This window comes from Gymnogyps californianus, chromosome 2, assembly GCF_018139145.2.
Source record: "Gymnogyps californianus isolate 813 chromosome 2, ASM1813914v2, whole genome shotgun sequence".
NCBI lineage: Eukaryota > Metazoa > Chordata > Aves > Accipitriformes > Cathartidae > Gymnogyps > Gymnogyps californianus.
The window spans coordinates 165340882-165357479 of NC_059472.1; the positions used below are offsets into that span (position 1 = coordinate 165340882).

At 47.5% G+C, this 16598-nt stretch overlaps 1 protein-coding gene across 1 annotated transcript in view; it reads right to left on the reverse strand.

Moving 5' to 3' along the window:
- Positions 1–464: 464 nt before the first annotated feature.
- Positions 465–16598, reverse strand: part of WNT3A (Wnt family member 3A) — an 86786-nt gene continuing 70652 nt past the window's right edge. Inside the window, exons 3-4 of the mRNA XM_050891848.1 lie at positions 3956–4221; positions 465–944 (exon numbers count right to left, since the gene is read on the reverse strand). Of these exons, the coding sequence (XP_050747805.1) occupies positions 465–944; positions 3956–4221 (746 nt within the window). The remainder of the gene's footprint in view (positions 945–3955; positions 4222–16598) is intronic.

A 16598-nucleotide genomic window follows, 5' to 3' on the forward strand; every position in this document is an offset into this window, starting at 1 on the left:
TATTATACACAGAGTCTGGCCATTTGGGTTTGTAGATAGATCTCAGAAAGCTTAGTGCTGCTGTCCAACACAGCCTCTGCCTGGCTGAGGGAAAAGGAGATACTTAGGAAGATGCAAGTCTTTCAAAGGACACTTAATCACACGAGTCACTTCAGGTGGGTGGGAGCAGAGCAAACCCATGCTTTTGTTAATGCTCTTCCTTCCAGCTCTGTGTTGTCGGCTGGTTGAAAAACTGCTCTCTCCTACAGGAGGCATCGTTGGGGTGTAACTTGTGTGACTGCCAGACGTACCTCGGGATAGCCCAGAAGTCATTAGACCTATTCTATCCAACCAGTTTTAGCCTTTTTTAAAGTTTTTATTGTTTTAATATCAAAAAAGTAGACTTCTCTCATGTCTGCAACCTCAGAGGAAGTAGGCTCAAATCCGTTTCTCCACTTGGAGCCCAGCGAAGGGTTTTGCCTGCTTTATTTGCACGTGTGGACATCGTAGACTCGTATGCACTCCTGGCAGCGGACGTAGCAGCACCAGTGGAAGATACAGTGGCACTTCTCTTTCCGTTTCTCAGTCCTTGTGTTGTGCCCGCGGCCGCAGCACAAAAGGTCGCAACCATCAATCCCATGGGAAGTGACATTACAGATCCTGTCACGGGTCCCAAAGGAACCTGTCTCCGGGTTGGGCTCACAAAAGTTTGGTGAGTTCTCGTAGTAAACCAGGTCCTTCTCAGTTGGAGCCTTGAAGAAGTTGTATTTGGGCCTGAGGGTCTCAACCCAGCCACGGGATTCTCGATGTTTTTCCACCACCATTTCAGAAGCGCTATCGTACTTGTCCTTGAGGTAGTCACCGATGACCCTGAAGTCTGGCTGAGACCACCAGCAGGTCTTGACTTCGCAGCTGCCTGAGAGGCCGTGACATTTGCACTTAAGATGCATGAGTTCAATAATAGACTGAAAAAGAGGAGAGGGAAGGCAAAGAAGAAGGAAGACATTAGCCTGTCATCAAAACACATATTGCATTCTGCTATTTAGCCAGGATTTCCTAAAGAATTGCAGTGTTTTCATAGATATATTTACACACTTGTGAACAAAAATCACCTTATCCTCCAGTCAATGCCCTGCACAGATGCTGGGTCTAAGGCAGATAAAACCTCTGCAACTTTGTTGGTTTTGGTGACTATCTCTGATTCCCACCCCAACTTTAAGCATCTACCAAGTGCTTTCACTAAGGGCTGAAGAGATTTCTGTGCATACTAACTTCTATCTTATCAATGTTCATGTGTGAATATTGCAGTACTGTCACCCAAGAACACAATTCAGACACCTCTAGGCAGAGAAGCGAAGAACACACAAACTTACTAGAACAATGTCTTTGTAAATGAGATATACAGCTATTCCATTGGAAATTCAAGAAATATGAAACGTCCTAACCCTCTAGCACAGAATTCCATCTTTTACATATGTTTCATGTTTACTTAAACAAACAAGGTTCTAGCCTTGCTGCAGCTATGTTCAGAAGCCTGAAAAGTAATGCATTTTTATTTTTAAGCCAGGCTTATCATTTTTCTAAAACCATTTCAAAGAAAAAAAATAGCCCAGCTTTTGATTTTTAAAGGCTCAGACTTCAACATAAAACACTATCCTGGAATAGATGGAAAGGTGATTATTGATCCCAGAAGTTTGCTATTCGCTTTTGACTCTTATGAAATTAGTCTAAAGGTTTCTAGAGGTGTTGCCCTCCAGTATTCTGAGGTGGGAGACAGCCTTATGCAACTTACTTGATAATCTGCAGTTTCAGACTGATCAGCAAATTTCCGGGTACGTGAACAGACTAGTGCCAGCCTGAGTCCAAAAGATTTGCCATGAATCAGCACCTTGGTGTTCACCAGGTGCTTTCCTGTGTTATTTACGGAGTATCACCCGCCGCAAAGGAGGTTGTAATTAGCGATGAGAGAGAACCACAAAATGTTTGGTTCATATAATCATGCTGAACTTAATCAAAGCTTCTGGCGTAGTGGTAGGGTTTGAGTTCATATGGGAACTAATACGAAACATTGCCTATGGCTCAGGTTTAGCTGGAAACACTCGAGCATGGAGGCCTGGAAGAGCTACTCCATGAGTGCTGGCATGGTGAGAATGAAAAACACTAGTGCTTTATAAAACAGTAGGATTGCAGATAATGGTGTGACATCTGCTCTCTTATCTTTGACATCTGTAAAATGTCCAAAAATAACTCAGTGTCAAGCAACAAGACTTACAGTAAAAAGACCTCTGCAGGCCTGCGATCACAGGGATGTTTGCTCAAAGCTCAATTTTTCCAAGGATTCTCACTTTAAGGCAAATCCCTCCTTTGCACTCTACTCAGCTTCTCCACAGTCCTATTTGTCTCATTATCTATCCCAGCAACTTCCACCAGCAATGCACCAGTACCTTGGGGTACCTGGGATAATTTGGGCTGGCGCTGGAGGAAACCACATTATTGCTTGTAGTCATCTACATTGCAGACAATTTTTGTTTCTGGTGGTATTTCATTTTGGAAGGTTGCATTCCCTATTTCAGACCAGCTCTCCTGTGGTGTGAGGTGGGATAACTCCACCAGGGTTTGGCAGTGTCCACCTGAGGAGCTCACACCGAAGCCCTAGCCTGCCTGAGGACAGCTGTTTCCTAGCACAATGCAACTGTGGTGGCTTTGCTATAGCTCATTGCACAGTCGTATGTCTTTCTAGACATGTATAAGGCCTTCTGCTGAGGAAACAAGACCATATTAATCTCTTCTGATTACAGTGAGGTATCTTTCTTCCACTGAGGGATAAGCTATCTCAAGCTTACTACACAAGACAAAATGCTGTTATCTCAGAGAAGCTGCGGCATGGTCTCCATTGGCAAGAGGTTTGTGGTTCAGTTTCACAAATTGTTTCCAATAGATGATGTTCTTCTGGCATTTACGGGCTATTCTTGAGATAAAAAAGAGAATGTCCACTGACTGGGATTGTTCCACCTTACGGAAAAGATTCACTGTGTACGAGGCAGTCACTGTGATGAGGGCAAGATTTTGTGCTTTCTGTTCCCTTATACATTTTGCTCCATGACTGGTTGAAGTGAAAACACATTAGCTGGCTTTAGGCCATGGTCTGAGTTTAATCAGGAGGTACCAGAGTCACATTCCCTCTTTTTTTCTTTAAATATTCCCTGGGAAATAGAACAGTGTTGAGAAGAGGGGTTGTGGGAAATGCTCTCCTGCTCTTCCCCACCCTCAAGCCTACAGAGCTGAGTGGTGATCCCAGGGGAATGGACAGTGGCACTCAAACTAGGATTCAGTTGCCTAAACACATGCATCTAATGCCATTTGTGAGTTCCAGGGGTGTCTAAGGCATCAGTCCCAAGACGGCAGAGGACCTGCAGGAGACACACAGTCTTTCCCAGTAGCAGCCCAAGGACAGGCTGGATACTTCAGGATATCTCAGTTTATACTAAGATGCTTTTGCTTAAGCAGTTGAGTCCTCCCCGTAAACCCTGGTCCATCTCTTTTAACTTCAGATGTGTACAGTACAGACATCTCTGGCTGTACAGCTCACCTTCTTCCTACAGCCAATGGAGGGGAACAGGCACAGTTAGGGCATCATTAACCGAGCTATTTATTTCAAATGTCTTCTTCAAGCTGGGATGAAATCCCATCCTAGACCTGTCTGTCTTGATCGTTTCTCTATAAAAGAAGTCTGGACAACTGACTCCAAGGTAGACTTTTACATCTGGGTGGGTGAATTTACTTATAGCTTTCATAGCTCAGGCACATCGATCACCTCCCTGACAAGAACTATCATAGGGCAGGTATCATCGTTTCATGATGTAAAACTGCCCAGATTTATGTTTGGTTATTCCCTTCAGTTCCCTCCCACTGTTCATTATGGCAGGTAAGAAAAGATTAAAGGGAGATCGAGAAAGGTGAAACTAAATATCCTTACGGTCCTTCCAGCTTCATTGTTGTGCCTGTTCATGGCTGACCGAGCGTCCGGTCTGTTCTCTCGGGCATCCGCAAACTCCCGAGACACCATGCTCCCAAACTCCACGTCCTCGCTGCAGCCCCCCCATTTCCAGCCTTCCCCAGGAGAGCCCTTGTGGCGAGTGTCACAGCCGCAGATGGTGGCCGAGCCCTCGGCGCAGGATCTGGTCACCGCGAAAGCCACTCCAGCAGAGGCAATGGCATGGACAAAGGCTGATTCCCTGGTAGCTGTGAAAGAGAGAAATCAATGAATAGTGGCCAGTGAAGGGACCACGCATGGCTTTGATCAACGCTGTGAACACCTTCTCTCGAGGACATGGCAGAAGGCCAGGAAACTCTCCTCTTCCTTGTGGTCCAGCTTGGACCTACTCCAAAGACATTTTCTTATACTAGGAAATAAGCTCCTGTGTAGACAGGACCAGGCTTGATTCAAGGTCACTGAGGTCAGCCAAGAAGTTCTGACTAAGGTCATCCTAAGGTCTTAGGATAGGGCCATGGCAAAACAAGAAGCAGTGCAAACCTGAGTGTCAGGGGACATATAGACTATACGATATGGTACTTTGCAGGCAATGCACCATGTAGCCATACCCTGAGCTGCAGTCTTGGCTTCAGATGCACAGAATTTGGGCTATGTTCCCATAACATGGAAAATGCAGGTCTACACTTAATGACAGCCTCCACCCTTAGTGGTGGGACCAGCACCAGGTAAAGCACCTCCTCCTCCTTGACTGGGAGAGCTGCTGATGACTACAAGGTAGGAAAATGCCAGGATGCCCAGATACTCCCCAGTCCTCAGTATGTAAACTAAATGTTGTCCCCACGCTCCATCCTGAGGCCACCTTCTTTTTCCTAGGCTGTCTAGCTCACTTAGAGACATTGTTCAATATATGGCATCTTGCATCTATCCAAAGTTTTGCTCAGTTGCCTGATCAAGGCCCCTGCCAAGGGGACTGGAAATGAGCTTTCCTTTTCTTCCCATTGCCTCAGGATGGTGGGTGGGATCAGCCAAAAGATGTCATGGTTAGGGACTGAGGAACCTTAGTCTCTGTGGAGACCTTGCTTCGTAGCCTTTCATCCTAGCTGGAGCTGGGTGGGGAAGAGCAGCTCAGCATTAGCCTGGCTTTCCTGGATGCCAGTGCTTTTTCTACACTGCGCCAAAATGAAAACCAAACATTTCAAACTGCTTTGCAAATGGGGAATATACCAAAATATCAGTTTTTATCATCATCCCCCCCCGTTTTGGTCTCATTATGTTTCTTCACTCACTAGAAATGACCCTGGAGTTCAACACCACACCTCAGAAAACACCACTGCAATGCTTTTTGGCTTCAGCAAAATGGCATTTTTATCATGAACAGGGCTATTTCAAACCCTTGAGGCAATTCTAAGACACAACGATTCTGATAACTGGCCTCCCTTAACCTCCTGTACCATTCCCCACACAAGCTCACCTTGTGCCTACAGACCAGTTAGCCAAGAAAGCATGTTGTGTCTGACACCTTTCAGATGATTAGGCTAGGACAGTGTTGAAATATGAATGGATCCATAAAGGCAGAAGGTCAGGTTTGATGCAGCTTCATCAGCTTCTACTGAGCTTTGCATCAGCTGACGAGGTGCCTACTCAAAACCACTCAAACCTTCTCTGCACCATATTTTGCTGATCTGAGCTTTCCCTGGGCATTTTGGCTTGATCTTTACCTTCTAGATGCTTCCAGGCTTTACTAACACGAAGAGAGTTTAATATGCCAAGCGAAAAAGCCAACATGTTCTCGGGGAGAAATCAAAACTGCATGCTTGCAGAGCAGTCCCGGCTGGATTGAAGGCTTAAGCAAGAACTTGTGCAGTACCGCTTTGCTTTGGGAAGACTACCAAATACAACAATATGCAAATCAAATAATGTGCATGAATTTACAAGCCGAAGGTATGAGCAATGTCCTGGAACATGTTGTCAATGCGCATCGTGAGGTTAGTAAGTCACTGAGGGCTAGAACCAAAAAAGGAAAACGCAGGAACCCTCAGTTCCACAATATGATTTTGAAAAACCCTTGTTCAGCATCTGTCCAGCCTGGAGGATCCCAGTTTCCTGCAAATGGTGACCATGCAGTTCCTGAGCTGTGTGAAAGCTCAGCTTTTGAGCATGAACAGATGAGTCCAGTTCTAACAGGACTGAGGACTTGGCATCTTGCACTTGCCTAAGCCCAGATGGGATCCAGAAACCAAATCTTGGGGGTGGGGAGCTTTGTATGATGTCTCCAAGGACATTGATGACCAGCCCTGGGGTCTGTGAAAGGCAAAGGCTTCTCGTAGAAGCCAGTCAGATAAGGCGGTGGGATGAATGCCATTATCCTCTGGTAGGGAGGTAGAGGGTATAGTGCCTGACCAGAGAATAGCTGACACACGTTCCACCTCCTCCCATTGTGGCCTAACTAATCTTCAAACCTTTTGATATGCTGCTATGCCATGGACAGGAGAAGAAGATGATAATTCCTCTTCTTCTTCCCCCTTCTATCTGACAGCTGTAGTGGCTAAAGCACATTGCTTGGGTAGGTTAGCTCTCGTCTCTTGGGAATCAGCCCTTTCTCTGCTCAGGAGGAGAGACCTGATCCAGGCCTCTCCTGTAGGTGCTGAACTGATGTTTGCAATGCCATGGAGAGCCCCTGTGCCTTACCATGCTGGGACTGAAAAGAAAGCATCTACAGCCATGGTGTTTGTGCAGAAAACCTTCTCCTGCGTGGGTATGAGAGCGGTGGCCTTGGCTTAGGAGTCCACCGGTTGTGGACCCCACCTGGGCTTCAGCAGGAGCCATCAGCTCAGGACAGAGGTGTTCCTCTGTGCATACAGGTGCAGAGCTCGCCAAACCCCAGGGAGCTTCAGGCAACGCAGCCAGAGGGTCTGCAGAATTTCTGCATTTGCCAGGACTTGGTCACAGCTGAACAAGGAGATACAGGAGGACAGCTTTGGTTGTAGATACCCAATCCTAAATCCCAGGTCCGTTACCTAAACTCTCCACTGTTGCTAACCCTTACTGAAAGCCTACAGCTCCAGGAGGGTATTGATAGGATTTGCCTTAAGAAGCACCGATTATACTCAGCTCTCCTCTTCCCAGAAAGAGCCCAATGCCTTTTACAGCCTGTGTACGCCGTAATCACTCCCCTGCTTTTGAAATGCAGCCACCCCTGGGGTGGAGTGCAGCCACCACTTAACAGCACACAACAGGAAGCAAATAGCATTGTATCTGATCGTAACTACCTGGGGAATGTAGGCAGGCAGAGCAAAGAAGCTGAGATCTGGCCCCGGGGAATGAGGTTAGGAGTTTGTCTCTTGAGAAAGTTGCAGCCGATCTCTTAATGACTCCACGAAATTAGGGCACTGGGTTTACATCTCCTACCCCTAACTTAAGGCACCGAGTTCAATATTGACGCAGATGGAAGAGCGCCATTGCGTGAATCATGTCCTGCCACCTCCTAAGTTATAGGACTGTCCTCCGATTACTAAGCAGACCTGACCCTGCTGAGCTCTGAAGAGCTCCCCAGGTTGTAGCCGGAGGCGGTGTGGCTGCAGGAATGGAGAAGGAGTGTATAGAGATACAGATAAGCAGAAGGAAAGCATGCACTTGTAATGGAAATGAGGGGTTATTAAGGTGCCATATAAAAATGCAAGAGACTTAGCAAAGATAACAGGAAAGTGCAGTATATTTGTCAGGTCACCTCATTCCTCTCTGGGTGGTTCTGGTAGCAGGAGACAAGCAGCTCGTTATGACTTGAAGAGAGCTTCTGGAAAGTCATCTGGCAAGAGAAGGTTAATAGGGACTAATACCTCATGGGGATGTTGACTTAAGAGCATTTTAACCACTTTGTTTTCAGTGCAGCACAAGGTCACCAAAGCTCTGGCTTCAGCTTGTTTAATTCCTACCTGCTCCTGAGTTTCCCTGCAGGGCTTAGAGACTTGGATGTCTGGTGCTTCAAGGTACCCTGTTCTGGACCCTTTTGGGGGGTGTTGGCTATCAATGAAAAAGGTGCTGAGACTTACTGAGGGCCTTTAGGGATGCTTTGTAGCTGCCCCCTAATGCAGAGGTCTCCAAGTCACTGGTCACTTCTGGAAATTGTTCCCTAAGGAGCCCGGTCTGTGAAGCTGAGAGCCTGAATGTCCTGTGCAGAACACCCCTGACCACCCTGTCTCAGCAGCAGAAACATCTTGGGATGCAAAAACACACAGCCGAGCAGTATCAATATGAGAATTCAGAGGCCTGAGGATGAGGTGACCTAAGATTTGATTTCCTGCTTTCGCAGGGCTTTTTTATGTGACTTTGGGCAAATCCTTTAGTCAGCCTGTGCTTCTGCTTCCTTATCCATACACCTGAGGACAATCCTGCTTATCTCCTCAGGAGCCTGCAAAGCTGAATTCAGTGATGCCTTCAGAATCGTGGGCAGAAGGTGTTGGAGCCGAACAGAGGGTCATCACGTTGTGGGATGAGGAAGGCAAATGAATAACCGCATAAATATCTCAACTGTCTAATATATGAAACCTGCTCTCATGTGTTCTTCTGCCCAGACAGTGACTTATTTTCCCTGAATCTTTCTCTGAATGACTAAATGATTAACCCCAGGTCAGGTAGACATCCCAGATATGTGGGAGGGAGGACTATGGTGGCATAGAATAACGAACATAATGGTTTATTTTGGTCTTAAAAAGCTACAGTCCCTTTTTACCACCTTTGTACTGTAGTACTGAGCCCTGTTGTCCCCGCTCTTGACACCCTAAACCTTTCCTTCCTCCCTGCTTAGTGGCCTGGTGGTAGCAGTAGGTTCCTGGGACAGGGCAATGCAACCCACCTTCAGATGTGTTGGGAGCTGAAGTTGCAAGTCCTGTGTCCTGGACCACAGCTCGAAGAACTAGGGGGTATTTTAGAAAGGGGGCACGGCTTTTCCCCTGACTGCTCTTTAAAAGAAAGAAGTGAGATCTGTGCAGTCTCAGAAAGAAAGAAAGAAAGAAAGAAAGAAAGAGAAAGAAAAGAAAGAGAGGAAGAAAGAAAGGGAGGAAGGAAGGAAGGAAGAGAGGGAGGAAGAGAGAAAGGGAAGAAGGAAGGAAGAGAGGAAGGAAGGAAGAGAGAAAGGAAAGAAGGAAGGAAGATGTCTTGCTTGAGGTGGTTCTGGGCCGTACATCTTGCAAGGAAGGAAGCAGACCTCAGCAGCTGGAGAACAGATAGCCGAGCAGTAGAGATAGACTCTGCTCTAAGGGTTTTCCACTCAGCATGCCACTTTTCTAGATGGTCCTCCTGAAGGTGTGGAAGCTCCTTTGCAAAGGCAACCTTGATGTCTCCAGGACAGCTACTGACTCTGCTCTGTGGAGAAAAACCTCCCATGCCAACAATCTTTTACTGCCCAGGACCTTGTCACCATCCTTTTTGAAACATAGCCCTTGGAGTGAAACACTTGACTTACTTAATGTCTTTTTGGGCTAGATAATGTATAAACAACATGGAAAAGAATAGAATTGTCCCAGATTGCTCCTGGAGATGTATGACAGTGAAGGAAAGAGTTCCCACATCTTAGCCACTCCTCCCAGCCGTCATTAGCATGTCTACTCTTGAACAGAGGATCCTACTCCCTGTTCCACACTGGGAAAGACACTGCAATGGTGTGGCTGCAAGCCTTGAATTTCTGACACCGCAGACTTCTTGAGTGCTCTTGGGAGAGTCACTTAGCAAGCGGGGTAAAATGGAGAAAATATCATATCTGCTTAGCAGGACCGTGGGGAGGAGACATGCTGTTTTCTCTGTGCTTTGTTTTTCAAAGCTAAAAGACAAGAGAAAGCTACCTGTTGTGTCAGCTACTTCAGACACCCAGACACCCATCTCTGAGGGGCGGAAGGTGTAAAGTCTTTTCCAACATTTGTCTGGTAGGGCATGTATCCAGGGAGCGTGAGAAAGGGTTTCAATTGCCTCCTTGGCTCAAGGGGATACAAACCCACAGCTGTCATGTTAGGATTTGCACAACAGTTGACACTACATTGACTCTGGATTAAAAAAAAAAAAAAAAAAATCTAAATAAACCCTAAGAACCAAGAAACTGGAAATAAAACTGGGAGCAGACTAGTGCTTCTGGTGTTTGGACCCAGCACAGCCCTGCCTTTTACACTGGGGGCCTGTCCTAACAGCTCAATTTCCCCCTGATTACTGTGGTCGCGGTCCTTCTTGCAGGTTAGACATCATGGGGACTGCAAGGGAGGAAGGCGTTGTCCAATGGAGGAAGGTGGTGAGGAATTTGTGAAGCAAGCTTTGAGAGTTTTGGAAGCACAGTTTTTGACTCAGGTGAGGTGAATTTTGTTTTCGCCTGTAGTATAAAGAGGATTATCCAGCTGCTATCAGCACACTGTGGCTTCCTCTTTGAATCCATCAAGAGAGCCATCTTACCTAAATGTGGGAGGAGAGCTGTGCCGTTCCCTTGTGGGGAGGGTCACCCATAAACACCTCCATGGTGAAAGCTAAACCAGAAGGGCTTGCTGTGTTGCACCACTTTGGATGAAAAAGAAGGATGTCAGAAAAGATTAATACCAAATGCTCCTCACCACGGACGCAGAGGCTGAAGCACCGATGGTGTAAAAGTCAGTGCCTGCTCCTTATTTGCAACTACACTGAAGCCAAGGCTGGAGGAAGACCTCGGCTCTGAAGGGTACCTCTCAGAGCTACCTTAAGCCAAAGCCTCATCAGTTGCTAAGTAGATGGTGACCCCCAGGAGAAGTGGGTTTCTTTAGGCTCACACTGACGTCCTTGCAGATGCAGCTGCTTTCTGAATAGCAGAAGTGAAATCCGATGGGACCGGTGAGTCAGAGCTCACAGGGGCTGCAAAAACGTATGCAGACATCACTATTGGCTTATACTAACATGAACAGCATTGCCTGCTGGCCCTGAAATCTGTGTGCAGGGTAAGCAAGGACTACCTGCAGCAACGCAGCCTTGCTTGTCCCAGATACAAGCAGAAGATACTCCAGTCCCTCAGCCCAGCTGGCCTCTGTGCTAAACTTGCCAACCAGCAGATCCCTCAGAGCCAAGAACCGAGGGTTCAGGACATGGAGATGATGTCCCCCACCTTATGATGCTCTCTGCACTAAAGGAGGCTTATAAGAAAGATGGGGACAGACTTTTTAGTAGGGCCTATGGCGACAGGACAAGGGGTAATGGTTTTAAACTAAAAGAGGGGAGATTCAGACTAGATAAAAGGAAGAAATTTTTTACAATGAGGGTGGTGAAACACTGGAACGGGTTGCCCAGAGAGGTGGTGGCTGCCCCATCCCTGGAAACATTCAAAGTCAGGTTGGACAGGGCTCTGAGCAACCTGATCTCGTTGAAGATGTCCTTGCTCATTGCAGGGGGGTTGGACCAGATGACCTTTAAAGGTCCCTTCCAACCCAAACCATTCTATCATTCTATGGTTCTAAGAAATGAAGGGTCACATCTCAGAGCACAGGACATATTTCTCCCCAGGGAAAGGAGGAGGGAAGGTGGGAAAAAAAAAGTTAAAAGGCTTTTTTTTTTTTTTTATGATCACAAAGAAGCAAATCGTTTGCCAATCAGAACTATTAAATATTGGCACAGCACCAGGTGAGGGCGGAGAACAGGGAACCCCTTGGCACATGCCAGCTGACAGATCCATCCATGCTGCTGAGACAGTGCCCAAGCGCTGGAGGGGAACAAGCGTTGTTCCCATCGTAGAGGAGGAGGAGGATCACAGAGGTGTCACGGCTGCTGTGAGCCTGACATTGCTTGTGGGGAAAATACTGGGAACGTTGGAAACAAAATATTGGCTCTTGCAGCCTTGGAGGCAGGTGAGCTTCAGTTTCACCACATTCCTCTTGATTGTAGCAATAGAGGATCCCATCTCAGATAAACCAACTGAAAGGGTTTTACATAAGCTGTCTGGCTCAGCCTCAAGCTTCCTTCAGCTCCTCTCTAGAGAGGCCCCTGTTTCCACTCTTCATATTTCCCCTGACCCATCTTCACCAACCTCAACATGTTGGTCTCCTGCAACAGCATCTCCTGGCCTGGCACCGAAGGCTCCTCAATTACCCCCTTACCCCTTAAAAGGGGATCCTTGTACCGTGCTTGCTGTTTGCTTTCAAAGATGCACCTTCTACCCATGAGGAAAGGTGGAGAGGAGCAAGTTGTGGCCTTGGACGTGCTCAACACAAGGACTACAAAAGGAGGGGTCAAGTCAGGCTTCCTGGTGGGAGAGTGAATCATTGCACAGAGCACATTCCCAAATTGGACAGCACGTGCTGTATTCATACTAGGTGTATTGGAAAATGCTTTCCAAAGTCAAAGCTTTAGGAAGAGATCCTGAGCTTCTTTAAAGCTTGCGTTTCTTTACTTGGTGTCACTCCCAAGTCTAAACACCAAGCAACCAAGTGCCCTGACCCTGATTTTTCTGAGTGATCACAGCAGCATCAGTCAGGAAGTCCTTCTTGTTACTCTGAGAAGACTCTGGAGGCTTTATGAAGATCAGAGCCTGGTGACTGCCTCACCCAGTGGGCTACAAATGCTGCACAAAGTTCCTCTCTGGACACGAGTGGCTCAGAAACTCTGCCTCAGTTTCCCTGTTTGCAAAAATGGACAAAATTCGTATATCGTGGCACATAAAAAACCACTCATAATTTCATTCAAATGGTGATCACTATTGACTGACACCACAGACCATATCTGGCAGACTGTCCGTACAGGACAGAGACAGAAAGCTCAACTTACACTCTATAGCCTGAGCTTTGATCATCCTTTCAGCCTACAACATTACAGAGAAGAGGGGCAAAAGGGAGGACTTTTCTCCTCACCCAGTACTGCATGATGCCTTATTACCCTAGGAGTGATGCTTATGCTTGGATCACTCTTTTTCCATAGGGCCTTCCATGAGAACCTCAGTACGTCAAGCTGCCTCTGCGCTGAGCTGTGTGGACATGGCTACTTTCTTATCAGCACCTCATCTGGGCTTATAGCCATTATACATCTTGGCAGTAGCTCCAGGACTTTCCAGAGCAGCTCTGCGTTGCACAGAGAAGATGTGTCCAGAACTATATACACCCCCATCAATCTTGTCCAGAAGAGCATGATTGCATGGGATCCTTTGGACAAGAGCAGAGCCTAAATGATTGCCTGGGATCCCTTGGATGCAGAAGGATCACCAAGTCCATTCCTCAAAGATCTGTTTGTAAGGCTACAGTCTCAGTGTAGATTTACAGACTGACCTGAATGATTTGGAGCCATACACCAGTGAAACTCAAACATCTGCTGCTGTTGTCTGGTGCGTAGGCTTGCCTCAGGTCCCCTAGTCTTTAGCAGCATTTCCCAAGTGGGTTTACCTCCAAGTCTGGGGAAGCTCGCTTTGCAAAAACAGCAGTCCTTGAGAGCTGCAGGTAATCGAGGCTTTCAGGTCTAACCCTGAAATGAGGTGGGGGTGGCTCCAAGAGCAGATGCAGTGGTGGGAGAAATGCAGCTTCGGAGCACCCACACTGCAGCAAGTGATGCCAGCCAGGAGCTGCCCTGTGGATCCATGCCGGGCTCTGCGTGACGCCACAGCCTATGCCCTTCTTCGCAGAGCGCCATGCCAACTCCATGCCCAGCTGATTCTGCACTGTTTCTCATCAAAATCCAGCTCCGGGGTTTGTTTGACTTTTTTATCCTTTTAAAAATCAGGCCCCTAAATGCAAAGATTTATGCAAATGCAAAGCATAATAACAAGAAGCTAACCACCCTTTTGCATATCTTAAAGGAAAGGTTAGGTTTGGGTCCCATCTGTGTTTTGAACGAAGTTCTGATTGAGTTCTTGTTTCCTCTGAACCAGCATGCTAGTGTCAACACATCCCTGGGAAGATGAAAGGCCCTAAAAAGACATTTGATCAGATTAGCTGTGATTCAGATCATTGGAGGGAAATTATTAAATGGGCAATTCCTGCCAGGTAACATGAAGGTGATACAGATAAGGGGGAATGTTGGATTGAAGGAGGTTGGATTAACACAGTTTGTAAAATCCTGAAGGCCAAGTTCCCCTAAAACATCCGAACGATGGGGTTTTTTTCTTTTTCTTTTTTTTTTTTCTTTTTTTACTTTTTTTTCTGCTGGTTGCTTATGGGTATCGTTGCACCCAGCACAACAGAGCTGCAACCTCCAGCGCAGTGCTCGCGCTTCCAAACCTTTCAGGCTGTACCTGAAACAGGTAAAGCCAGATTGTCAGACGCCGGAGCAGCCCGGGAGCCTCCTGTGCGGCGCTGGGAGCGGGGCCGGTGCTCCCTGCCGCCCTCCAAGCCCTCGTGTGAGCCGAGGGTGGGTCGAAGGCTGGAATGCTCTTGCTAATTAGCTACTGTCAAAATAACCCCAGGTGATCGCAGGTAACCAGACCCCCAAGATGATAGGCAAATCAGCAGGACGGTCTGGTATCAGTAACCCAAGTCTGATACCTGCAAAGCAAACATCCCCCTATCTCTCTCTCTATCGCCCTATCTCTCTGTCGATCTAATCATTACCATGTATGTCTCCCTACCTACCCTGCTTAATGCAAGCACATTTTATCTGTCTTTCTGTTGGCTTGGTCATGTGTGAAACACTCGGCGTCTGATCCCCCCCCCCCCCCCCCATCCCATAAATGCTGCCTTCTGAATATTTCATCGCCGTCTCGAGTCCTGAAACAGCACGATCCTCTCGGCCCTTCGAACCACCCCAAATTACTCCAACCCCTCGTCTCCCCAACGGCCTGATGTCCCTGGGAGGCTCTAGACAAAAGGAAGCTGTGTGCCAATTGGGGGTTATTAGCAGAGATACAGCGTGCTCATTGTGGCAGGACCAAGTCCTTCGTGAAAGGGGAAGGCAGAAAAGGAGCGGGGAAGGACTGGGGTGAAATTCTCCGGGGTGCGTTCCAGGTTAAAGGATCATCGGGGTCCCTTCTGGCTTCGAAAAAAAAGGCAAGAAAAAAAAGGCAAGCTCCAAAGACTGCTATGCAAAACAGCCCCGCTGGTCAATAGGATACAGGGAAGGGAAAAAAAAAAAAAAAAAAATTGTATTCGGTTATCAGAAGCAACATGGTCGAACAAAAGGATCGCCTTCGCCCACCTGAGAATGGAATGTGAGGCTCCATTTCGCTGCTCTGATCGTATTTGACAGCCCCCCTCGAGACTGCCTGGTTGGTATGGCAAATCGTCCTTATTACCTGCTGGGGTGAATGAATCCCCCTTTGTGCTGGCACTGTCACGCTGCATTAGGTTGACAATGGCCCGAGATATTTTATATGAAATTTGCCCTCACTTGTGATTAGCCAGCACCAACTAAGTCATAGCAACCTAGAACTATGCATTGGCCGGGCCCCGTTGTCGGCCGAAAGGGAAATCCCTATTCAAATGGTTTAATAAAACAATCTAAAGGGCGTGTGAATCGTGAAAAGCATTTTCACTTTTCTCTTTAGCTTAATCTCATGGTCGCTGGGATATTGTGCTCTGAGCAGACCCCAGCAGGGTGTGGGCTAAGGTCCCCCATCAACTTCTTTTACAGCCTCCTTTTCTGCGAGTTAATGATATACTGGTGTGATTGCCTCCCGCAGCAAGAAGAAACACGCATTTGATGAAAAGGATGGACCTCCTAACACATCCTAAATGGCAACAATTTCTCATCCAAAGGTCACAGGTCATAACCTGGATTTTGAATCACCACCCAGATCTTTTTCAAAGCCCTGCTAAAGCTGGGGGATTCTGCAAGGCCGTTTTACACACAGACACGCACACGCACACACAGACACTGCGTTATCTCCAGAGGTTCCTGCTCCGCTTGAGTCCTGAGTTTAGTGTTTGGAAACAATTGGATTTTCCCCTGGGTTTGGGCTACAGTTTGCTGCCTTTCATGCTCTCTCAACCCTGGGTTGTGACGCAGGGAAAAGCACAAGACAGAGGTGGGCAATGCAGAGATGCATGGTCTCTCTGCAAGGCACCTCCTGAACATCCCCAGAGGGTCACCCAGAGCTCAGCAGCACCCGAGGTCCAAGCAATACCCTTGGTTGAATCAGCAGCTGGCCGTTCATCCAAAACCTGCCATGCTCCTAGACCCGAGCGTTACCTCCAGCAAGGCTTCAAGGTCTCAAAACTCTCCCCACTCGCTTGCAGGTGTGGAAAAGCTCCCCCAGTGCTGACCCCTCGATAAGCAAGGTCTCCCACGCGCGGGCGAGATGCTGCTGCAGAGATCTGGCTGTAGAGTGGGGTGGGAGGAGGGGGAAGGAGAAGCCTAAGGTTCCCCTTTTGCATTTTTGCTCCTCTTCCTTGCCTGGGCTGGGAAGCGGAGGAAGGCAGCGACAGCGGGTGCGGGGTCTCCGGAAGGCTAGCTGAAAGTCAGGTGCTCATCTTAACGTTTACCTAAACAGGGGAACGCTTTGTGTCTGGAAAATGGGGCTGGAAATCCCCAGGGAAACAAGCTCCTTCATGAACGTCCTGCACCCGAGCTTCCAAGTACAAACGAAAGGTGAAGGGGAAAGCAGCACAGGAACCTGTTTTGTTTTTCCCCACTTTTCTTTCCTCTTCTCTATTTCCCCCTCTTTCCCATCATGAAGCCTTGGGCCAGGTGAGAGGTTCCTCTGTTCATT